This window comes from Octopus bimaculoides, chromosome 10 (assembly GCF_046866305.1).
Source record: "Octopus bimaculoides isolate indiv1 chromosome 10, ASM4686630v1, whole genome shotgun sequence".
In the NCBI taxonomy this organism is placed as follows: domain Eukaryota; kingdom Metazoa; phylum Mollusca; class Cephalopoda; order Octopoda; family Octopodidae; genus Octopus; species Octopus bimaculoides.
In genome coordinates this window covers 31,694,004-31,719,901 of record NC_142937.1, presented here as the reverse complement: position 1 = coordinate 31,719,901, position 25,898 = coordinate 31,694,004, and the positions used below count along the sequence as shown (strand labels likewise).

At 34.8% G+C, this 25,898-nt stretch overlaps 1 protein-coding gene across 2 annotated transcripts in view; it reads right to left on the bottom strand.

Moving 5' to 3' along the window:
* Window positions 1-25,898, bottom strand: part of LOC106873963 (UDP-N-acetylglucosamine transporter SLC35D4 homolog) — a 40,842-nt gene that overhangs the window by 7,179 nt on the left and 7,765 nt on the right. The window contains exons 1-12 of one of the 2 annotated variants that reach the window (XM_089358529.1): window positions 23,627-25,737; window positions 18,241-18,382; window positions 16,462-16,563; window positions 14,211-14,257; window positions 13,075-13,155; window positions 9,743-9,824; window positions 8,764-8,847; window positions 7,565-7,642; window positions 5,747-5,795; window positions 5,190-5,238; window positions 2,927-2,962; window positions 1,022-1,056 (exon numbers count right to left, since the gene is read on the bottom strand). In XM_089358529.1, coding sequence (XP_089214655.1) covers window positions 1,022-1,056; window positions 2,927-2,962; window positions 5,190-5,238; window positions 5,747-5,795; window positions 7,565-7,642; window positions 8,764-8,847; window positions 9,743-9,824; window positions 13,075-13,155; window positions 14,211-14,257; window positions 16,462-16,542 — 622 coding nt within the window. In that variant the 5' untranslated portion in view covers window positions 16,543-16,563; window positions 18,241-18,382; window positions 23,627-25,737. Of the gene's footprint in view, window positions 1-1,021; window positions 1,057-2,926; window positions 2,963-5,189; window positions 5,239-5,746; window positions 5,796-7,564; window positions 7,643-8,763; window positions 8,848-9,742; window positions 9,825-13,074; window positions 13,156-14,210; window positions 14,258-16,461; window positions 16,564-18,240; window positions 18,383-23,626; window positions 25,738-25,898 lie in introns of those variants that run through there. The other variant, XM_089358530.1, reaches the window with a different exon arrangement.

Here is a 25,898-nt window from a genome sequence, read left to right as displayed (position 1 = left end):
TGGTTAGAGCATCAAGCTTACAATCATGCAGTTGTGAGTTTGATTCCCAGACTAGGCTCTGTGTTGTGTTCTTGAGCAAGACACTTTACTTTGCATTGCTCCATTTCATTCAGCTGTAGAAATGAGCTGCAACATCACAGGTGCCAAGCTCTATTGGCCTTTGCCTTTCCCTTGGATAACATTGGAAGTGTGGAGAGAGGAGGCTGGTACGCATGGATGACAGCTGGTCTTCCATAAACAACCTTGCCTGGACTTGTGCCTCAGAAGTACTAGGCTTAAAAAAAAAGTTCTGGGGTTGATTTGTTGAACTAAAACCCTTCAAGGCAGTGCCCCAACAGGGTCACAATTAAATGACTGAAACAAGTAAAAGAAAATATTTGACAAAAATCAGTTGAATATAATGATTCTTCTGCTGATTAATATAAAGTATTTGTAAATAAACTCACATACACAAGAGCATCCCACACAGACAAACACATAGGACATTTAATATATTCTTTATAGAAGGTGGCGAGCTGGCAGAAACATTAGTACACTGGGCGAAATGCTTAGCAGTAATTCATCTGTCTTTATGTTCTGAGTTCAAATTCTGCTGAGGTCGACTGACTTTCATCCTTTCGGGATTGATAAATTAAGTACCAGTTGTGTACTGAGGCTAATCTAATCGATTGTCCTCCTACCCAAAACTTTTGGGCCTTGTGCCTAGAGTAGAAAAAAATATATTCTTTATACAAGGCGGTGAGCTGGCAGAAACAATAGTACGTCAGGCAAAATGCTTAGCAGTATTTCATCTGTCTTTACATTCTGAGTTGAAATTCCACTGAGGTCAACTTTGCCTTTCATCCTTTTGGGGTTGATAAATTAAGTACCAGTTGCATACTGGGGTCGATCTAATCGACTGGCCCCTACCCCAAAATTTTGGGCCTTGTGCCTAGAGTAGAAAAGAATATACATACTTCTGAGGTGGTAAAATAAAATATACTATCAAGTTAAGATTAATTTTTAAAAAACATGACCTTACCTAAAAGGTAACTGCCCGGAATGAAGAAAATTACACTGAAATATGTAAAAATCAAACAATCAAAATACAATAAATAACATATTTATAAATTGGAAAATTTTATACTACATTCTGCATTAAAATAATGCTTATGTTAACTTTGTCTTACATCCACAAAAAGGTTGATAAAAACATGTACTAGCAAAAGAGGGAGTTAACTCAATTACATTCCTTCCCTATAAAATTTAGTTTATAAAGTGTAAGAAAGCATTAATGAGCTTAGCCATAGAAAAAGAATTATAAGTGGCAACCCAAATTCTAACATAGTTTCAATTTCTCCTTAAATCTTTTTCATTTACAATGTTAAAGCCTTAGGGAAAAACATGAATATTGTACTTTCCTTTTTCTTTAAAAATATGGTGTACTAGATGATATCAAAAAGTTCCCAGACTAGTTATATTTAATAAAAAATAACTTATTTACCAAAGTTTTAACATCACACCCTTCGAAATAGTCACCTTGTGCAGTAATACATCAGTCCCAGTGTTCCTGCCACTTTTAAAATCTTGCCAGGAAGTTGTTTTCCGTAAGTGGGTCAAGAGTCATCTGTGATTTGCTCTGGATCTCAACAGGGTGTTAAAACAGCGACCTTTGAGCTGCATTTTCATCTTGAAGAAGTGATGAAAGTCTGCAGGTTCTGTATCTGGTGAATAGGGGAGGTACAGAAGCGATTCCATGTTGTTTTTGGTGATAAATTTATGATTGAGGAGAGCTCGGTGACAGGGTGCATTGTCATTGTAAAGAATTCTTTGTGCTTCACAGATCCAGTTGCCTTCACCAAATGTCCTCCCTCCAATGCTTCAAAACATCATTGATTGTCTTCCAATGATCCTCATGCACAAGCTGATGAATTTTCTCCACATTTCCAGGGGTGACACTTGTGGAAGGTTTTCCAGATTGCTCATCATCTTCCAGGGATGTTCTTCTGCTTTTAAAGCACCTGTACCACTCGAAACATTGTGTACAACCCATTGTCTCATCACCATAAGCTTGCCAAAACATGCTCAATGTCTCTGTAGCAGACTTCCCAAGTTTAACACCAAATATCCCATCGGCACTTGTTTCTATCCATGACAAAATCACAGACCACAGCTTTCACATGATCACAAAGACACAGATTTCACAACTTGCTAAATAAACATAGCGATGTCACTTGCCACACTGCCTCATGAAGGTCACTGCTAGTTCTCACTGTGCATGCAACCATGTGCTGCCATCTGATGATGTGCAACAGAACTAGTCAGGGAACCTTTTGACACCACCTCATATTTGTGATTAGTAAACAGGAAGCCAATTATGAAGTGCAGTACATGTGCTTGAAATATGAAAATGGTGAGCAAGAGGCTCTACAGTATGTTGTTTTATATCCCCTTAGCTTCTGTTTTAATGTGTTTGACTTAAATGAACATACAGTGTAGTAAGAAGTTTGCTTCCCAACATGGTTCTAGGTTCACTCCCACTGTGTGGCACCTTGAGCAAGTGTCTTCTACTATAGCTTCAGGTCGACCAAAACCTTGTGAGTGGATTTGGTAGATGGAAACTGAAAGAAGCTCATCGTGTGTGTGTGTGTGTGGCTACTGCTTGACAACCGGTGCTGATGTATTTATGTCCCCATAACTTAGCAGTTTGGCAAAAGAGACCAACAGAATAAGTACCAAGCTTTAAAAGAAAATAAGTACTGTGATTGATTAGTTCAACTAAAATTCCTCAAGGCAGTGCCCCAGCATGGTCTCAGTCTAATGACTGAAATAAGTAAAAAGATAAAAAAGAAAAAGCTATATTGCATTCATTTTGCATATAAGAGGCCAAGTGCCTAAGAATCCTGTAAAATTTTTATATATATTTATGAGAATTACCAAAACTTACCTGAATATATAATTATAGTAAAGTAATTCAATTTTACTGAAAAAAAAAATAGAAGTAGTTTGATAAATAAATAAAAGTATTCTTGGAAAAGTTTTAGTTTTAAAATTGAGTACTTAGATTTTTTATTTCTCTACTTTTACTCCATATCAAGATAAAGAGCTGAATTTAAGACAGAACTGGAGGTCACTCACCTCTTCCTAAGACTAGATATAACTGGTAACTATTTTTCACCACAATAACTTTCACAAAACAGACAACATTAAGAACAATCCTTGCAGTAGGATTTTCCTATCTTCAATTTTTTACCTTTCACTAACCCAGAAATTTGTTTCCTAAATCTAGGATATCATACCCTTAAAACTGTGCACAATTGAACAATACTATCACAGTAGCTTTCAATGAATAAACACATCAGTAGCTGCACACTATGAACGATGTTTCAGTATTGTTGACAGCATTGTCATTACTAATATTAACTAAGATAGACATTAAAAAATACACTAACAAAAATTCCCTCTACAAAAGCCATTATATTTTGAACAGAAATATTGGAATAAAATATGCAAGATAGAACTTGATTGATTAAAATAATAGAACAATAACATTTATGTTGCCAGAAGTTAATTGCAAATTACCAGATAATGAGATTTGTGCCAGAAACAGACTACAGATATATGAGAGTCATAATCAGGTACTCCAAAAGAGTATATAGATTGAGGCATGTTATATACAGAATAAGCTAAATTTAGTTTTATCCAAAGAGTTATTCACAATTAGGCAATCAAAGGTTTTTCTCTGTGAAACATATTTTCACTCAACCATTTGTTTCAACTACCAATCAGGAATCAGTTGCTAATATGTATAAGGATGTTCTAGTGTAAAATTAGCAGTACAAATAATTTGGAAACAAAATCAATTTGGGAATACAATATTTTTCACATTTGATATACAAGAAGTACATGCAGATAGTAGGTAGCTGAATGATAACCAAGGCACGGATTTGATTTTGGAGAGCAATTACATTGTAAGAGCTGAGTTGAAGTGTCGCATAAGAGTGATTATAAAAGCTTTTTGAATATATGTAAACAAATAAGCATAATAGATATAAGAAAATTATTTGATTTTACTGCAGATATGAACTGACCGTAATCGATTAAATAAAGTGTGCTTAAATAACATATTAAATCAACAAACAAGAATGTCTGTACAGATAACAAAACAAAAAAAAATATAATGATATGAAATTACAAAATTAGTTGAGAAAATATTTTTAGAAGTGGTTATTAATAACAGGTGGCAGGCAGAACTAAAAGACAATCAAACAGTAATCAGTGAGGGTTGATAAGAAGGAAATGTAGCATAAGAGAGGAGAAAAGTTTTCAGATAGATCATAAGAAGCAGTCAAACATATTTTGAAATGGCATAAACATTGCAATGATCTTAAATCACTGCCATAACAAAAACTATTTTCCGTTTTAAGAATTAAAGGCTGTGTAAGAAAGCTTTTCACTGAGATGGGTGATAGATGATAATACAAAAAATATGGTCTTTTTTAGAGATAACTCTAAGAATCTGTACAATTTCTTTAATGAACATTTTACATATAAAGTAAGAGTAAACCAATGAACTTCAAAGTCTACTGTGATAAGTTTTTCAATTATTTAACAGCTTACTAAATTTTTCACTTACAACAATGTGTAAAGTGGTTAGAATTAGAAAGGACATCCAACTGTAGAAATCATGCCTAAGCAGACAGTAGAGCTTGGCACAGTCATTACCAGTTCCTATTAAACTGTCTAAGCATACCAGTATAGAAAATGGACTTTAAATGGGGATGATTAACAGCAGAGCTGGGTATTGCAAAAGGATTATCATTGTATTTGAGGTATAAAAGATTTTGGAGAGAGCACAAAGGACAAATGGAAACATAGCTCATTATCCTTCCTTGTATATGCTAAGTTTCTTTGTTCAAAATTTAATAAGACAGGACATTAGAATTTGAGTGTCTCCAAGTTTCAATTTCAGTCTATTTAAACATCTCAGTTTTATGGATTTTAAATATCAATTGAAACTTTAGAAATAAAAAATAAAACTCAAGATCTGATTTAAAATTACATTGTTCAATAAAGATTTATTTACTATTATAGTGTTATCTTGGCTAGTCATTTGGGGACAAGAATTTTTGTTAAAAAAATGTATTTTTCTGTCAAACTGATATATTTTTCAACAGGAAAGCTCTAGTAAAAGATATGTAAATAAATACCTTGCTTCTATGATATCTTTATTGAATTCAATAAATACCACAATAGCACCTGGAAGAAAAAATAATTTCTTTTCAAAATGGTGTAATTAAATTAATTAACGTTCAAATAACTTTATCATGATATTTCAAATTAATAAAACAATAACCTATTGTTTTACAATGAAACCAAAGCTTTCTTTGCAGCCATGTGGCTTCTGGTTCAGTCACATAGCACAGCACTCCAAATTAATTAATAAGCAGTTTTCTTTGTATAGATGCTATAGAGTAACAAAACAGCCGGCATATACTAATGGTTTAAAGAATTGGGTATTTCTAAATATTATTAAAACAGTTCTGCAACTGAATTTAAGCATCTGTTAAACATTGAGTTTCAGGAGATACGGTACATCTAATCATAACTTTCAGGAGATACAGTAACATCTAATAATAAATATTATTCCATAAATTTGATGGTTCACTATGTACAAGTACTAAAATAACTAATTTATATTGCTACTGAACAAAAATTACTCCAAGAAGAGAAAAAAATGTGAAAAATGGTAAAATAAGTAACTCACTGAAGGAAATAATGTGTACATATAACCAGAAATAACTCTCTATTTCATACTGCAAAACAAAGACAAGAAAGACAAGGAATTAAATGAGATTTAATTATATAAAAAATCCCTGAAAAAATTAGCAAAATAGATATATGCATATACATATAAACATACATTCATTTAATGAGGCACTAAGAAACAGTGGGTTCACTAATAACATTGGTTACATGAAAAACACTGAGAATGAAAAACATAAGAACAGCAATAGGAAAAGGAACATTTTATGGTACAACCCAGTATAGACATAAACAACAAAGATGAGCTTAAAACATATATTGGGGCAACTAAATAGACATTCAAAAACCAATTTTATAAACACAAACATTCATTTATCAATCTTGATAAGAATGCACTATGGCTCTATTGAAACTTATATGGTTCTTTTATGAGACGACAAGTCTTCATAAATTCATATTTACTTGGTTGATTGTAAATAAGGCACAACCATCCAGGAAAGGTAGTTTCAAATTAAAGTATGCTAGGACCTTCATTGGAGGGAAGGTATTAATGCTCTGCACAATAGAATAGAGTCATTAGTGCCTTGTATGCATGGAGCTAAGTATCTTTTGTGTAAGTACCTGCAACCTTGAATTTCATCAGTAGTAAAAGCATTGGTTTCAAAGTGTTTTGAAAAAATATATTTCATACTCATACCTGTACACACAGCTATCATTCCACTTCTGTTTCCATTTACCTCACCTACAACTTTTTTTACTAATTCTTCTCCATTCTGTGGACACTTCACCCATCCTCCCCAGACATTTTAACTAGCATTTTGTAAATTTTTAAGTAATTTTTCTTTGACTTTTTTCCCCCATAGAACTTTTACCTATTTTAGTTAAAACCTTCCTTTTGTGTAAAAGCAGCTCACACTCATACACTTGCACACACATCTATCACACTCAGACCCTTTGCATTCCTCTTGCCTTTCCATTTGCTTTAGTCCCACCTCCCCACATTGATGCTTTCTTCACACACATTTAATGAGTACACACACACACAAACACCTCTAACCTACACCAATATACTTCTGTACTTGCATACTTCTACATATACCCTAAAAAAACAACACATACTACTTCCCCTACATACCCACTTCCACATACATATACATTTCCCATACTCGCTTCCGTTTCCATTCTTAACTACCCACCCACCCACCCAAACTCAAGATCTTTTGGTCTGAAGATAATAGCGTTGTGAAACACAATTTGCAAAACAAACTCAGCTTCAATTTCAATACAAATAAGAACATGTCTCCACAACTCATATATTGATCATTCTTCCTTCATTTGTCTGACATAAACTAAGACGCCTGTATGAAGTTTTTCTACAGGCACATACACAAACACACACCAACACGCATATATAAATTTATGCATGGCTGTGTGGATAAGAAGTTTGATCACCAACCACATAATTTTGGGTTAAGTTCTACAACATCACAAGTGATTTATACATGTGTGTGTGTGTGTGTGTGTGTGTGCATATGTGAGTATTTGTATGTTTATGTCACCTTGTCTTAACATTTTGTGATAATTGCACATACACACGACACATATATACGTTTAGAGTTGGAAACAAAATAGAGAGTACTCAATGTATGTAGTAGAGTTTTTGCTTATTTGTATATAATCAATTGTATATAAGCCACTCACTGGCTACTCAGTGTATGTGACATGCATGGTCGGGTTCTATGGGACAGATATAAATAAACAGATGGCAGGACAGACAGACTGATAGACAGATTAGTAATAATTATTAAAAATAATTTACCATAGGATCACTGTAGACAACTCCAACTGCAGAGGCTCCAATTACAAAATGAAAAATCCAGTCTTTGGCCTCATATATCTATAAAATCAGAGACTTAAATTTAAACTTGATTCAATTAGCTTTTAAAAATTGAATTGTTGCTTTCAGGATTTGAGAGTAAAAATCTGAAAAGATGCTAGGTTTAAGGTGTTGAAACTTTTAACTGAAAACCATTGAATAAATTTGCCATAATACTAGGTTTTGCTTCATATTATGGCAAATTTATTCAATAGATTTCAGTTTAAAGTTTCAGTTAGTTTTATATTTCAGTCTGATATATCTGATTGCTGGTGAAAATACCTCCTCAAATTAATTTACTTAACCTGAATATAAAGCATTCTTTTCTAACTCATAGTATCAAATTTTCATTTTTGTTTTTATAAGCCCCTACTTAGGTATCATAGTTGTGTTCTACAACAAAAGCATACTAGACTTCCATATTAAATATAAAATATTAATTGTTCTAACATAGTCCTTTACATATGAGGCTATAATCAACCGAATCAATATGTGTATATTTATTATATATATTTTAGTAACCACTGAGATAAATTCAGCAGTTTGAGAACTCAAGCCTCAATGACTCTCTGAAGAACAGTGGGCAGATTGCACATTTTGAACCATAAGAAACAACACCAGTATACATTTCCTCTTCTTTTCAGTATTATTTTCTTTTCAGGGAGTTAGTTACATTTCTCTTCAGATACTTAGGCTTCGGTATTATATTATTGTAAAGTATGTTCTGGAAATAATTTTAAATTCTGTATTGTTATGCCATGTAAAATAACTTTAATTGCAATATATTTGATATAAACATATTGTGATTTTGACTGTTTTTGATTTCCTTTTGAGTGAATGCAATCACTGGACAGATTATTCTAGTAACTGATTATTAAACTCACAAATCCTCAGAATTTAACAAAATGGTATTTCACCACCAAAGGAAATAACCATTAAAATTTCATTCAGTAAATATTTTGTAAGGCAAAGCATGATTTACTTGAAAACTGCTCTGTAGAAATGGATTGTTATTTTTTATACTTTTCAGATATAGAAACTTTAAGTAAACAGTTAACCCCTCTTTATATTGAAATTAAATATTCCACATAAAATATGCACCATTTATATATTATCATGGTAAATGGATTAAATACTCCTACCTTGAAATTCCAATGAAGAATACATATACTTATATGATTTATCAGAGCACAGCTATTGAGGACTGCTAAGAATGCTGGAATAGACTAAAAGATGATAAAATTAATATATTTTGCAACACTAGAAAAACACAGTAGCACATCAAAGAAAACTGAGTTAAAACATGAAGACGAAAAGAAAAATCAAACTGTTAACTGTAAATGTTTAATGAGAACATAACTAATTATTGCATTAAGAGGGATATTTTCAAACAATAAATAATTCAGGGTATAGTAGATAAAAAGATATCACATAAGCATATTATAAAGTTACTTTTAAAAATAAATACAAACATAAAAGAATATGAAGCTCATTTTCAAGAGAGTACCTGGCTGAATTTTAGTTTGAGGTATCCTAACAGAAGCTCACTGTTAGGGTTTCAAGAGATGGTTCCATCAAATAATGCAATATCCCATAGTCTTTTATTACCACTTTGGTCTCCTTACCAGCTAATATACAAGCTATATGAGAAAGTCTCAAAATCATTCCATTACACTGACTATGGTTTATTCTGACAGTAAAAGTCAGCTGTTGGTTATCTATCAGTTAAATCCAAGCTAATTATGAAGCAAACTATCACAAGCTCCAATATTTTGTAAACTTCCTTTAGGCTCTGTGGCTACTGTTTAACTCCAGATTAACATAGTCAAGCAAACTTATGACTAAAGACATTCCTGTCATGACCATCCTGTCTTTTTTGTAAACTTAGAACTATCTTATCCAAATCACCCTTTCCTTTTAAAGATGATAGAGTAATTTGAAAAAGATATGGTTACTATTTCTGGCAAGTGAGTGACCACATTGTCACTTCTTCATTGATTCATCTTTGGTCTATATTGTATTACATGGCATGTAATGGCAAATTATGTCTGAAATCAACATGCTATTTTAGAAAACAAAATCAAAAATTGATTCAAAAGAGAATGGGATTATATTACTTACAATATTTGCTAATGCTTTTGAGCCTGAATAAATTGAAATAACAAATAGCATGAACTCAGGCAACCAATATAAAAAGAATTTTCTGAAAAAAGAAATATATATATATGTGCGTTATAAATTATGAAAATAAAAGTTTGTGTGTGCATATATGTCTACATGTATATACATGTTCTTAATGGTCATTGATGGTCTTCCTCAGTCACAAGTTAACAGCCAGCATGTATGTGCGTATGAATGCTAAGTCCAAAAATGAAGGTTATGATATTACAGCCCAACAAGCTGGGCAACCCGATTTCTTTAGGAATTTAGAGTGTACCCTAGAGTCAGTGGTACATAGGAAAGGTATCTTGGATTTGTGAAGCTAAAGGATAGAAAATGGGGAATGTAAAAGTCTCACAAACTTGTTCAGATGCTTTTGTCTGTCTGAAAAGTACTGAATAGATTTCTCAAATATTCCAATGTTGAATACGGACAAACTGCTTGGTCATCTAGATCATATCTAGATAGAGTATTCTGTAGACCAGTAGATAGGGATAGCATAGGTTGTCCACAATTCAAAATTACTAGCTACACAGGTCACCAATCTGTGATCTGTGTAGTCAACCTAGACAGGATCTGTAGGCAAGGACCCAGTAGCTGAAAGCTGAATGTGTCACTCTCAGTGCTCTAAGCTTACAGAAACAATATTAACAAAAGAGTTAAGCAAGCACTGAGGAGAGCAATCATGAACAAAAGGTAGTACATGTACACTTAAAAAAGGCAATTAAAGTAGAATCAATAAAGTTTAGTAAGGAAATAGCTACAGAAAATTAAAAAATAATAACAGATTATAGGGAAACCTAGTTAGAAACTTTGAAGAGGCACACAGGAAAAGCATTGAAACTGATGTAGTAATGGCAAGATTAACCCTTGACCAATTCTTGGCATTCACCAACTTGGAGACAGCTTTTGACATGGTACCTTGCTCCCTTATCTGGTAGTCATTGCAGAAGCTAGGAGTTGATGAATAGCAAGATAGAGCAGTTCAACCCATGTACAAGGACATTGTCAATAATGTGAGAGTTAACAATAAGTACAGTGATGAATTTAGTGTGTAGATAGTTCATCAGGGCTCAGTTACCAGGCCCCTCCTATTTATCACAGTACTCCAAGCTATAACAGAGGAATTTAAGAATGGTTACCCATAGGAACTCCTCTTTGCTGACGACTTTGTTCTTGCAGCTGAAACTCTAGCAGAAATGGAAATGAAATTTCAGGTGTTGAAGCAAAACTTAGAGTCAAAGGGTCCTAATGTTAACTTAGCAAAGACCAAAGTACTAGTTAGCAGGAAAATAGATATGAGATAAATCCCTTCAGGTCAACGGCTCTATTTGATATGTAGAAGTATTGGTAGAAATTCTACATGGTGTAATCTATGGATACACAAGAAGTGCAGTGGAATTACAGGAAGGTTAACAGAGGAAGTAGACTTTGTTTGTGGCAGATGCATAGTTGTAGAAAACACTAAGAACACATGGAAAATAGATTTTCTGGAATGCCTAAGAGGGTACCTAGATGTAGTAGATAGTTTCTTTTATCTAAATGACATAATTAGCAGTAGAGGAGAATGCTCTCAAAGTATAGTTGCTAGAAAAAGAACTAGCTGGAGAAATTTCAGAGAACTAATATCTCTGTTGGTAAAACAAAAGTTCTCTCTTTCAGAGTGAAAGGCAAATCGTATGATGCTTATGTACAAAAAGTAATGCTAGATGGCTGGGAAACATGGGTTATGAATGTAGAGGACATGCAAAGACAAGAAAGAAATAAAGCTAGCATGCTCTGATAATTATGCAATGTCAGTGTTCATGTATGACATAATACAGATGTTTTGAGAGAAAAATTGGGCACAAGCGGAATCAGATTTGGTGCATAGGAGAGAAAACTGTGCTAGTATGGTCATAGGATGTGGATACATGAGAGCAGCTGTATAAAGAAATGCTTATAAGATCATTAAACATGGAAGGAGTCTTTGGAAAAGGGAGACCCAAGAAGATGTGCAATGAAGTGGTGAAAACCGACCTCAAGATGTTCAACTTCTTGGAAGAGTTGATGGGGAACTGTGATAAATGGTGATATGCTCTGCTTGGAAAAATCTGACCATCTCAGCAAAACTGAGTTTTATCCAGCCTTTCCCCACAACTCATCTTCTAAAACCTATTTCTTTATCAATCTTCTGTGGTACTACTCATTCAGGTGCTATAAATGATACCTCTTATTCCCTTGCACTTTACATTGAATCCCTACTACTGTCCATTATCATCGCCTTCCTTGTCGACCACTTATTTTCTTCCTTCACATCTCTCATATGTGATATTCACTGCATCTAACTCAATCCCCATCTCTAATGATTCATTTCATTGTTTTGACTCTTGAACACTTACCTACCCACCCACTCTTTCTGTCCCTTTATCCTATTCTCTCTTTCATGTTCACCTTGTACCTTGACCACACTTCTCTCTCTCTTTCCAGATGGAGAAGCTATGTATTCATGTCTTCAGCAAGGTACCTGCTCCTGTCCCTCTCCCTCTATCATATTTTCATATCCCTCAAATACTATACCATACTCAGTTGAGAATGGGGTCTAGTCTCATAGGTACTCAATGATCTCACTAGTGTTGCTACCTGAAAAAATGTACCCAGTACACACTGTGAAGTGGTTGGCATTAGGAAGAACATCCAGCAGTAGAAACTATGCCAAAGCAGATATTGGAGCATTGCACAGCTCTCTGGTTTATCAGTTCATGTTGAATCATCCAACTCATGCTAGTATAGTTTCATTAAGCTATACACAAAATAATCAACTGGGAACAAGAGTGTATTGGCATAATATTTATTTTATTTCATTCGGTTGTACACCATGAGGGAGAATGCAATCAGACATCTAAAGTCTCTGACAAAAATCCTACCTAACCTGAAGTCCCTTCACTGCAGACCAACTCACCAGCTAGCCAGTGAAGTTCCTGTCTACAGTTCATCTGTTATCAGTCCTTGGATAGTGCCCTACACTATATCTATATACAGTAATAGTTAGGTATTTGGTCTGGTTTGAGCACTAATTGTCTGCATCACTTAAATACCCTTTGACATATTTTTATCTATCATATGCACACACACATATATGCGTATACATATATAAACTTATATCTGTCTTCATGTGTGTGTGTGTGCGTATCTTTATAAATGGTATCAGAGATCAATGTATTATACATAAAACAACTTAAAGAGAAATTTAGTCAACATATCTGTGTATTTACTATTATGTCAAATAAAAATGAAAAAAAAAGTTCACTTACTTGTTTCCATCCCACAGCAAATTTATATTCCCAGTCATCATGTTCAGCTTGATAAAAATTACTCCCACAAAACACTGCCATCTAATGAAATAAATATGGATACTGGCCTATACTCAACAGATATTTAGAAATTGTTAAACACAACACATTTTAAACACAAAACTTTTAAAATATACAACACCATACTGTAGGTGGCTAACTGTTTGTGAGGATATCCAGCCTACATGTAGACTATAAAACCTCTAAGATCTATAATGTTTTTCATAGAGTACTATAAGGTTCTGTCCATTCAACTTTGGTCTTTAGTCTTCACATTTATGACCTTCTTTACTACTTCACATACTACACATCTGGTATCACATCTTAATAATACTCTTTCCACTACATCTTAGACATTGCCATAAAACAAGCGATACATTTACAGTTTAAAAGCACAATTCTTCATGAACATATTAATCTTGTTCATTAGATGTTTTTTTTTTAATTAGCCAGAGGTGGGGCAGTGCCTGAAGCTTTTACAATATTTTCTGATTCTAAAGAATTTTTGTCTTTACAATGCAGTTTTGATAATATAATGCATGGGAGGTAATCATGATAGATCTTCAAAAATTATTTGATGTGACTTAGAGGGGTTTTAATTACAAAGCATTCTTGTGTAGAGAGGGTAATATCAAGATGGGCTGTCTCTTTGATATACAGAGATTGGAATTTCTGGGGGTTCTTTCTCTTTTTTTCCACTACTGAAAGAGACGTGGCTGTCATGTTCCCACTGAACTATTTTTTCAAGATCTGTGTTCATTCAAATAGCTTAGATCGGATATAAGGTGTTTAAAACACATATAGATGATGTCAGTGAGAGAAAATTTGAAGTGCAAAGAGAATTATCATCTCCATCAAGCTGTGTTGTTGGAAACAAAGTATCATGGTATTTAATTACATTCTTTTATTTTGAGATGAAATCCTCCCAAAGTTAATATTGATTTTCATCTTTCAAGATACAACAAAATAATTACTCAAATAAGTCCTTAGATCAATACCCACCTATTATTTCTGACCTTGTGCAATGCTAGAAATAGTTATTTTTATTATAATCAAACCCAAATATGTAAATATAAACTGGTGTAGCAAATACTTACCCTTGGAAAATAGTAGGATGAGTAAATTTTAAGACAGATAAAACATACTGTAAAGAAGAAAAATATTCTTTATTAACTACATAGTTCTAGATAAAGATGAAAATGAGAGAAGCTAGAGAAAATTGTTAGGTAATGTGTGATAATAAAACAGTATGTTATTAAGTAAACTAGCAGATAATAAAGAAGTAAATTCACTTAAATATACTTAATTGAAGCCATCAGAATAGTCTGGGGCATAAAAATGAAGTCTATGAGTTAAATTAATACAGACTAGATTAAGAAAGGTTAATATTATAAATGTGATAAGGGCAGTGAGCTGGCAAAAATGTTATCTTCACTGGACAAAATGCTTAGCAGCATTTTTTCCAATTTTACATTCAGAGTTCAAATGCCATCAGGGTCAATTTTGCCTTTCATCTGTTTGGAGTCAATAAAATAAGTAGTAATTGAGCACCAAGGTCAATGTAATTGACTTAACTCCTACCCTCACCCCACCTCAAAATTGCTGGCCTTGTGCCAACATTTGAAACCAATGTTATAAACGAGACAATTACAAATGTAAATTAAAGGTAGTATATATATATTTAATGAACTCTAGCTTTCTATATATTCAGTTTTGTTAGGTGACAAACTTCTTTTTCAATAAAAACAGTTAAAAGATGCCAGAACTCATCTATTACATTGGCTATCCTAAGTCATTAGGTATACATTCTGTTGGAAAATTTTAATTCTTATGGCATATGTCATGTCTATATGAATCTATATGTTACATAGTATAGATAAAATGCTAAAAATAGAATATGGTATAAAACAATGGAAAACTGGATGTCATCCAACCGTGCTCTCAAAGCCACTCACCTGATGACATGTGGATACACAGCTGCTGATGGATCATATTATTTATATAATATTTATGTAAAAGTATGATATGGAAAAATTAGCAACTAACAGCTGTTACCAATCCACAGAAACAATTGTTGTGATTACTGATTAAAGCTTGTTCATTCCATTTTCTTGTTTTGTAAATTTATGTGTGAATCGTTATCATCCATACATACAGGCTTGTCTTTTGCAGGTGCCAGTGCCACATAAAATGCACTCATGCCAGTGTTGTGTAAATACACCTGTGCCACTGGTATATAAAAAGCACCCAACACACAGAAACCCTGCCACAACAGACAGCTGGAGCCTGGCCAGCCCCAAAGCAAGCTGTAGAGCACATACAAGCATGGAAATTTTTTTTTTTTCTACTCTAGGCACAAGGCCCGAAATTTTGGGGGAGGGGGCCAGTCAATTAGATCGATCCCAGTACACAACTGGTACTTAATTTATCGACCCTGAAAGGATGAAAGGCAAAGTCGACCTTGGCAGAATTTGAACTCAGAACGTAATGACAGACAAAATACCGCTAAGCATTTTACATGGTGTGCTAACGACTCTGCCAGCTCGCTGCCTTAATACAAGCATGTATGGTATGAATTTTTGAGATAAATTCTGATGACAAATGGACATAGGATAATGATTATCCAATATATATATATATAAATGTGCTGTGCGTGAGAAGACCGGGCAAGCCAAGTAAGATCGTTGCCAGTGCCCCTGGACTGGTTCTTGTGCGGGTGGCACATGAGATGCACCATTTTGAGCGTGGCCGTTGCCAGTACCGCCTGACTGGCTCTCGTAGGATTTTCGAGCGAGATCGTTGCCAGTGCCCCTGGACTGGCTTGTGCGGGTGGCACATAAAAGACACCATTTCAAGCGTGGCCGTTTTCGTGCGGGTGACACGTAAAAGCACCCACTACACTCTCTGAGTGGTTGGTGTTAAGAAGGGCATCCAGCTGTAGAAACTCTGCCAAATTAGATTGGAGCCTGGTGTTGCCATCCGGTTTCAGCAGTCCTCAGTCAAATCGTCCAACCCATGCTAGCATGGAAAGCGGACGTTAAACGATGATGATGATGATGATGATGATATATATATATATATATATATATATATATACATGCACATACAGAGAGAAAGAGAAATTGAGAAAGGGAAATGACAATACAGTTTTATATTTAATATAGAAATATCCGTCGAATGTAAATAATGTAAATAATGGGAAATGACAAATTTCCACGTAGTGAATTCAAAAACAAAACCACATAATGTGCTTGCTCCTATTTTGTATTTTTCTTCAATCAGAATAAATCTATAAATATTTGAATTTCATGTATATTTTCAAAAGATCTGAGGAGAAAAAGTTCTTACCTTGTTTACATAACAAGTTGCAATGAAAAGTAGACAGAATAGAATGCACTGAAGATATACATTCAGTTGCTTAAATAACATGATTGTATAATTGAAACAAAGCTAAAAGAAAAAAAAAGAAGAATTTTATTTAGGCATAAATAAAATGAATAATGATCAACAAGGAAAAAATTATATGGTATGAATTTTTAAGATAAATTTTGATGACTTTGTGTTGTGTATAGGGATAATTGGCAATCCTCTTCAACACAGGTTTTTAATTAGTTTGTTTAGTAAGCATGCTTAAAGCAGTTCTGATTTTAGATATAGACAAGGGAATATATTGTAAATATAGATAACATGTTATTGATATTGTATAAATATACAATAGCCTTATACTGGGTGCAACTCCTTAACCTAGTGGTTAAGGTGTTGCACTCAGGATTGCCAAATTGTTGGTTCAATTCCCAGACAAGGTAGTGTGTTTTGTTCTTCAGCAAAACATTTCATTTCACATTGTTCTAGTGCTGTGTGGATATTGACATGCCAACCATTAGACCCAACGTTTCCACTGCATGTTGTGAAAGGTGACTAAAAGAGGTTGATTTGCACTTTGACCTCGTAAAACGCTCATAGCAATGGCTATCCAAACGGACCTATGGGTTGAAGAGTTACTACCTGGATGGTACAAAGGTGTCATCTGCCAGAAGCAGGAAATCACCAACAAATGGTGGATGCCTCCATACTACTACTTACACTGATATTGAATCTTTTGCCTAAACAAAATTTTGGCTAGTTATTAATATTTCTACATGTTAAAGCTACCAGTGGCATAGTGGGGGGGGGGGGGGGGCAGCACTGTGAGATAACCAAATGGGCCACTCCCTTTCTTAAATGTAAAATACCTTTGACAACAGCAAAATACACACACATATGATCTGACCAGTCAGTCTAACACACACACACACACACTTGTGCTATGTCTCTGAAAGCAACAGAAATTGCACTGGCCAGTGTTGTGAAATAAAATTGTTTCTGATTTAGGCCCGAGGCCTGCAATATTGAGAAGAGAGAGATAGTCAATATCATTGTCTATCATTGTCCTCAGTAATTTATTGGTACTTTATGTTATTAATCCTGGAGAAATGTAAGCGATGTCGACCTTGATAGGATCTGAACTTGGAAAACAAAGAGCTAGAAGAAATACCACAAGGTATTTTGCCCAAAACTTTTAATGACTCTACTAAACAATTTCTACTACATAGTTGAATAATAATAATAATGATTTCTAATAGAGCCATAAAGCAATCAATTTAGAGTAAGGGAACAGTTATGTCAACCTCAAAAAGATGAAAGGCAAAGTTGAGCCCAATGAGTTTTGAGCCAAAAATGTAAAGGGTGTAAGTAAAAGCTGTAGAGCAATTTGTCAACTACTTTACTAATTCTATTATCAACTATCATTTAATAATAATAGTAATAATAATTATAAAGTGTTTGCTTAAACATCAGTTACTCTCAGACAAACTAACAGTTGGCTGAACATGATCCCATCAGCAATGTTTTTAATCTTTTGACTAAGCATAAGCATATACTAAAGAACACCAACCACTTATAATTAAAATAACAGGCATGTTTTTATGAAGCAAGATGAGAAATGGAAAATTATATTCAACCATTAACATATGAGTCTTCTGTCAGCAGAATTACCAAGCAACTATCAAAATTGTCTAAAGCCAATGGAAGGTACTTCATCTGTATTATTATTGTTCACTAAAAGAGGGCATATATAAGTGATACTACCTTTCTCAATTCATCTCAACAAAATTCCTTTGACTCGGGATTTCCGACACCACAAGTTGAAAAAAATGTATGCTTCTTCTACAGATTATCATTTGCACTAATCACCATTGAAGTTCTCAGTGGAATGGATAAGGTTCTCTTGCTGAAATGTTAATGATGATTCAGGTGAGAAGACATTGCAAAAATTTTAAACAAACACAAAAATTATCATGTTTGCATTAACAAAGTTCTTGCAGTAATTTTGCTGATTTTGCAAACAAAAATAATTACCCTTAAATAAAAAAAATAAAAAAATATATAATAAATCAACTCAGAAAAATGAAAGGCAATGTCAAACTCAGTAAGATTTGAACTAGATAGGTTATTAATACTGCAAGACAGTTTTGCTTGGTGTTTGACTGATAGTTATTTTATTGACTAAGAAGAAAAAACGAAAGATTTGACCACAAAAGATAACTAAATAACTTAAAGCAGTTTACATACCAATCTACAGAATCTACTATCCACTAGTCTCCACCCTCTCCTCTGCTTAATAATAATAATAATAATAATCCTTTCTACTATAGGCACAAGGCCTGAAATTTTGTGGGAGGGGACTAGTTAATTACATCGATTCCAGTGATTCATTGGTACTTAATATATCAAAAGGATGAAAGGCCAAGTTGACCTTGGCGGTATTTGAACTCAGAATGTAATCACAGATAAAATACTGCCAAGCATTTCATCCAGCATGTTAACAATTTTGCCAACTCAACGCCTTGATAATAATAATGATAATAATAATTGTTTCTAATTTATGCACAAGGCTAGCAATGTGGTAGATTACATCAACCTCAGTATGTGACTGGTAATATATTTTATTGACCCCTAAAGTACGAAAGGCAAAGTTGATTTCTGCAGGATTTGAACTCAGAAGTAAAAGAGCTGGAACAAATCCCACCAATTCTTTTGCTAATCTCTTTGCTCATGATAATAAAAGTCACAAAAACATTCATACACATGCGTGTGTGTGTGTGTGAGTGTGCGTTGTATGTATATGTATACATATACATGCAAATATATAAAAACATACACACAAGTAAATGCCTATGCATATACACAGACATAACACATAATTGCATATATTATTGTACATGGCACAGGCATAGTTGTGTGGTAAGAAGATTGCTTCCCAACCACATGGTTCTAAGTTCTTTACCACTGCATGGCACCTTGGGCAAGTGTCTTCTACTGCAGCTTCAGGCCAACCAAAGCCTTGTGAGTGGATTTGGTAGTCAGAAACTGAAAGAACCCTGTTGTGTATATATATATATATATATATATATATATATATATATGTATATATATATATATATATATATATATATATATATATATATATATATATATATATATATGTATGTATGTGTGTGTATTTTTGTGTCTGTGTTTCTCCTTGACCACCGATAATGGTTATGTTCCCATGACTTAACAGTTCAGCAAAAGAGACTGATAGAATTAGTACCAGGCTTAAAAATAAGTACTGAGGTTGATTTGTTCAACTGAAAATTCCTCAAGGCGGTGCCCCAGCATGGCTGCAGTCAAATAACTAAAAGAATGTAAAATTAATATATAATAACCTTGTAAAATAGTTTAAACAATAAGGAAAAAGTACGATTGGGGGGGGGGGAGATCTACACAAAAAAGAACAGGGTCTACTTTGGTTCAGACCCCAAGTGTAGAAGGACTGGGATGAAATGGTGAGCAGGGTGGCTAATCTCACCCAGAAATGGGCTATGAGAAAGCTATCTTTGAAAGGTCAGGCAAAAGTGACAAATGCACGTGTCATCTATTACCAACTCATTTGCATGCCTTGCCCAAGTTCATGTCTTCTCAGACTGGAGCACCTGCTGTTCTACTTTTTGTGGAAGGGCCAAGTAGTCCATTTGTTGTGAAGACTTTCTGAGTTAGAGAACTGGACATCCCTTAGTTGATGATGCACAAACATGTGATGAGGTTACATCTCCAGTGTTTCATTGATTGTGAGCAGGTGGGTCACTGTTTGCCAAACTTGCTTTTCTACAGTTTGTCTCTAAAACAGAACTGCAGTCCTAGATCAAGCATAGAGCAAGGCAAGGTACCTGGCACCCAGAGTGTCATCAGGTGCTCACAGTTCTCAGCAAGTCAGGTAATGTGGTCTGCAGAGGTTCCACTTTGGTGTTCTATAGAAGGTTAGTTGCAGGCAAGAGCAATGACATTCTCAGGGAGATTCTAGATGTGGATGAGAAGCAATTGACTAATTTTAGAGGACTTTGGGACAGAGGTAATTTCCAGAAATCTCTGGTCTGGTAGTTCTATTGAGGTGTGGGAGTACATTGCCATTCTGAGATAAACTTCACAGGCATAGAAGTGATGCCAGCCAGACCTGATTGGAATGAGCACAGAGTGACAAAACTGTTCAGCACACTTATCGGTGCTTAGGCATTGCTGATTCATGGAGTTATGTTGAACACCTGCTATTGCGAGGAAAACAGATCGGACTATCAACTGAGCCCATTGTAAAGATCATTCTGCTACCTTCATTTATCTAAGAAGGATAGGCAATTTCCAGCTGTCTGGTGGTCTTAGCAAAAGAAATTTTGTGGTCGACCAGACTGAAAGAACAGAAGACAGACACTTTCCACTTTGGTCAAGCTTTCATTAACATTTTCAAGTTTCACTGAAAAAGGAAAGTAAGGATGGAGAGGGAAGTACTGCCATGCCACAAATTTGTTGCAAGGTGAATATGAGTGGCAAGGATGGTCCAAGTGAATGCACTTGCTCTGTATATGCTCCTGCAGACTGAGAGAGGACAGGGAGAAGATACTTACCCTTGTGGTCAGGGTGACCATGGCTTTGTAAGGTCATCATGAAGCAGCTCTTGGAAGTCTCCCCACTTTTGGGAAAATATTCCTTGTTTGATTTTTTAGTTTCTTTCTGTTGTTTTACTATTTACACACTTTTATGTAACCCAGAATTGTCATCATCATCGTTTAATGTCCACTTTCCATGCTAGCATGGGTTGGACGATTTGACTGAGGACTGGTGAACCGGATGGCTACACCAGGCTCCAATCTAATTTGGCAAGAGTTTCTACAGCTGGATGCCCTTCGTAACGCCAACCACTCCGAGAGTGGGTGCTTTTACGTGCCACCAGCACGAAGGCCAGTCAGGTGGTACTGGCAATGGCCACGCTCAAAATGGTGTATTTTACGTGCCACCTGCACAGGAGCCAGTCCAGCGGCACTGGCAACGATCTCGCTCGAATGTCTTTACACATGCCACCAGCACAAGTGCCAGGAAGGCGACGCTGGGCACATTAAATCATCATGTACCATCCTCAGTCTTTTTGTAAACTCTTAGTAGTGAATAAAAAATATTATTATCATTATTTGGATTTTTATTGTTATTAAGGTGGCAAGCTGGCAGAAATGTTAGCATGTTGGAGAATGGGATTAGTAACATTTCTTTCGACTTACTACATTCTGATTTCAACTTGACATTTTGTCCTTCGGAGTCAATAAAATAAGTACTAGTTGAGCACTGAGGACCCCTAAAATTGCTAACCTTGTGTCAAAATTTGAATCCATTATCATTAGTATTATTATAAAGCTTTTACATACTAACTTAATTAGCAGTAATGTTATCCTGAGGTTTGGTGACAAATTTCTCAAATCTCCAGAATATTTCTCAGAGCTTTTACAGAATACAGGATGGCACTTTTCTGCATGTTGACAACATGAATTTCAATAACCACAGGAATAATTCTTGTCTTAGTCTTCAACAATCTCCTCAACTCTCTTGCTAGATCTTGATTTCAATTTCTTTGATATCAACTCTGTTATCAAAAGGAATGAGAGTTATCCTAGGTTTATATGAGTCATGTCGCTTCTTCCCCATATGATAGTCTCTCAGCTCTCACCTTTTCTCCTTGTAAATTCAACTTAATCAGAGAGCTACTTCAGGATTTGTATGAGTTGGTCATTTTGCTTCTTTCTCTATTCACAGGCCTCAATCAATGAATATTCATTGTATGCAATGATTCATATGCTCTGTACCACTTACACAATTTATCGAATGTATACATGTAAATACAGAGCAAACAAATATTAGTGAGGTCATTGTCAACACACACAACCTAATAGCATACTGCATATGGTGACAGCTAGAAAAAATTTTAATACAAAAATTACATGAATTTATTAGCCTAGTCCTCCTGCTCAGATATCTTCCCTGTTTTGCTCTCCAGTTGTGACTGTCCAAGGCCTTTAGGAGCTGCTTGAACTCCTTTGGTACCAGGACACTTTGCAGAATTATAGGTGACCATTTGTCAGATTTTGTAGCCAACCAATGACTATGCTCAGAAACTGGGATGTGTCTTGTTACTTATATGACTGGAGAGCATCACCTTAGACTGTTTGTTACGTTGGATCATGCATAACATTTTCTCTTCTCTGAGGATCCAGCTGGATCACAGTTAATGAGGAAGTACCTTATGGAGATGAGAATCAACAGGGATACTGCTTGGAAGGATGCCCAGGACAAACCAAGCAGATACTGACACATGGTGGGTGTAATGACATGCTGTGCTGTAGGTCGCATGCCACCATACCTAATCTGATCTTGGCTTTTTAAACAAAATCCAGCAACAAAAATGTGTTCAAATGAAATTTTTATCTCTTACTTGTTTCAGTCATTGGGATACATCCCATACTAGGCATCGTCTTGAAGGGTTTTAGTCGTACAAATCGCCCCAGTCCTTACTTTTTAGAGTTGGTACTTATTCCGAGTCTCTTTTGCCGAATATCTTTGTTAAGGGGGCGCAAACAAACTAACACCGGTTGTCAAGCGGTGGGATGGAGCAGACACACACACACACATATATATATAAGCCAGCTGGAGGAGATGTTCTCCTGGGGCTAAAAGCAACAGTAACATCCACCCTTAGGGGTCAGCCACATTTAAATGGCAAATATACTTCACTTTATCGTGCAGTTACTGTTAACACCTCGTTCAGAGATTTAACATATATATATATATATATATATATATATATATATATATATATATACACACACACAACAGGCTTCTTTAAGTTTCCGTTCTATGAAATTTGTACATAAGGCTTTGTTTGGTCCAGGACTAAAGTAGAAGATAGTCGACCGATTTAGCAGCTGGTTGGGAAACAAACTACTTATCACACAGCCACGCCTGTAATTTGTATATTTTAATGATGAAAATAATATTCTTTTAAAAACTGGTTAAGATTACAATAATACAACAAAATCTACTGACCTATTGTCGATGAAGTCAAAAACACATACTACAGCAAAAAAATGTTCTAAAACAAATATTAAGCATTACTCACTTATGAATTTCACAAACTTTTAATTTCAAAACGTAACCAGTACAAACATTAAGCAAACAGGCAGTAGTATCTTCGACAGACTGAACACGAAGTCGAATTGCCAACCAAAAAGAAACGTTGATTCCAGCTGTATACAATATCTTTCTGGATAATGCTTCATATAACTTTTAGACTATATTTTCACAGTATTCGTTGTTTTATGGTCAGAAAATGTGAATGAACGTATCGACAATAACCAGGTGAACGTATCGAATAGGAACCTGTGTTTTGTTTCTTTTTAAAGAGTTCGGATAGATTTGTTTTCAACAACGAAGATTTGAATTATTCTAAAATAAAATAAAAGCATGCCAAATGTTTCATTCCATCCCCCTCCGACTGCTCCTAACGAAACGAATATGTAATTATACAATAATTGTCTTATTATAAATTTCTTCTTTTAATTGCTGAACAGCCTGTTAAATAAACTCGTTAATATTATATTTTTTTTTTAATTAAAAGAAGAATTTTTCTAATAGCAGCTCTTATATTATAACTTTAATGACGAAGTTTTTAAAGTAACTTTGGAAGGCCTACAAAATAAAATTATTACACTGACACGTAAGCGCATTGCAAATAGGGTGAGCCGAGACAATCTTAATAAGAAAGATTACTAGCAAAATAATCCAAACACTACAGTAACAATAATAATGAAACTGGAAACATTGTTGAGAAGTTATAAAAATAACTTTGCAAAGATTTAACCGAAGAAAATATCAAATTAATATATTTCCACTTAATAACAATAAGTGACTTATAAGCGTTAACGTATTCGTTTCGCTTACTCAAATACCCAAGTCTATTTTTGTATTTCCTCCTCATTGTTTTGGTTTCATGATTAGTCCCGCGGAACCTGTATAATCATTGTTTCATTAACAATTTTCAAAAAGATTGAATGTGTTTCTTTCGTTTTAACCCGATTAAACACAAACTCGATCGCATGGGATCATATGATTGTTCGTTAATTTCCGTAAATTTTTTTTTTAATTTACTTATCGCGCGACTTGTTCAGCTCTATGCATTTGTAATCACTCATACACGCACACAAACACATGTACACCCATTATCTTCCATACACAAGTACATACATAAATATGCATACATATTTTTTGTATGTATGTGTGCATATAGCCACACATATATCCGTATACATATACACACATGTATGTGTGTGCATAGATAGATAATCAGATTGTATAGGTGACTTGGCTGTAGTCCACTCCGTCAAATATGTTAAGCATCTCAGCAGTAATTCCTGATTGACCAGGAGTGAAAACTTCGATGGACAATAAGATATGCACCAAATTGAATTGACAGGAGGAAAAAGTAACTTCTTACAAGTTTTATTTATCCATCACAATTCGTCTCCGGCTGTTTTCTTGTGGTAAGGGAATGATAACAACCAGGTTCACACAACTTTTAAGGTAATGCTTGTGTCAGATGTAGGTACTAGAAGAAAGTAGACATGCAACATGTAAGGTTAAAAAACGAACAGCCTAAAAATACTCAGAGAGGGTTCAAATTTGTACATGTTCGAGAGCTGAAAGTAGATCGGGAGAATAAAGCAAATGAATAAGCTTACGTGTTGAACTAAATTTGACAGTTGACTCATAAATTTTCAAGTGCATTTTGACAGAACAAAGGAAAGAAGCTAGCATAAACATTTAGGCTCCATTTTCAGTTTCTGGTTGAGAACCCTGAGACTAACCATGTCATGGCCTTTCTCACTCTTCAAACTCTTAACTGCCTTATCTACCATACTGTCAACTAGGATAGCTGGTTTCTCTGTTGGGCTCATGTTGGGAAGACCCTCTTTCTCCCAGGCATTTTTTACGTTTAACAGCCTTTCATAATAGCACTTCCATGCCACTTTCTTTTCAGGTGAAAACATATCATTGTCCATCGGCACACACTTCTCACAACACCTTAGTATTCTATGATACACTGTCTCGCAATCTGGAATATTTCACACTGTAAAACATTATCAAATCTCCTTTCCACCTCTCTCTTTGCTATGTAAACCATAACTCCTAATGTCTCTTGCTACCTGATATATTTCTCCATCCCCTTTTTTCCAATCCTTCGAGATTTATCTTTTTGATTTTACAATTCCGTCTACCTCACTATTCCACCACCACATTACCTTTGGTCTAGCCAAGATCTTGTTCCAGCCACACATTTGGTCTGTAGTTCTCTGTAGGTTGCTTTGTAGCAGGGGTCAGGGAACTTTTAACCA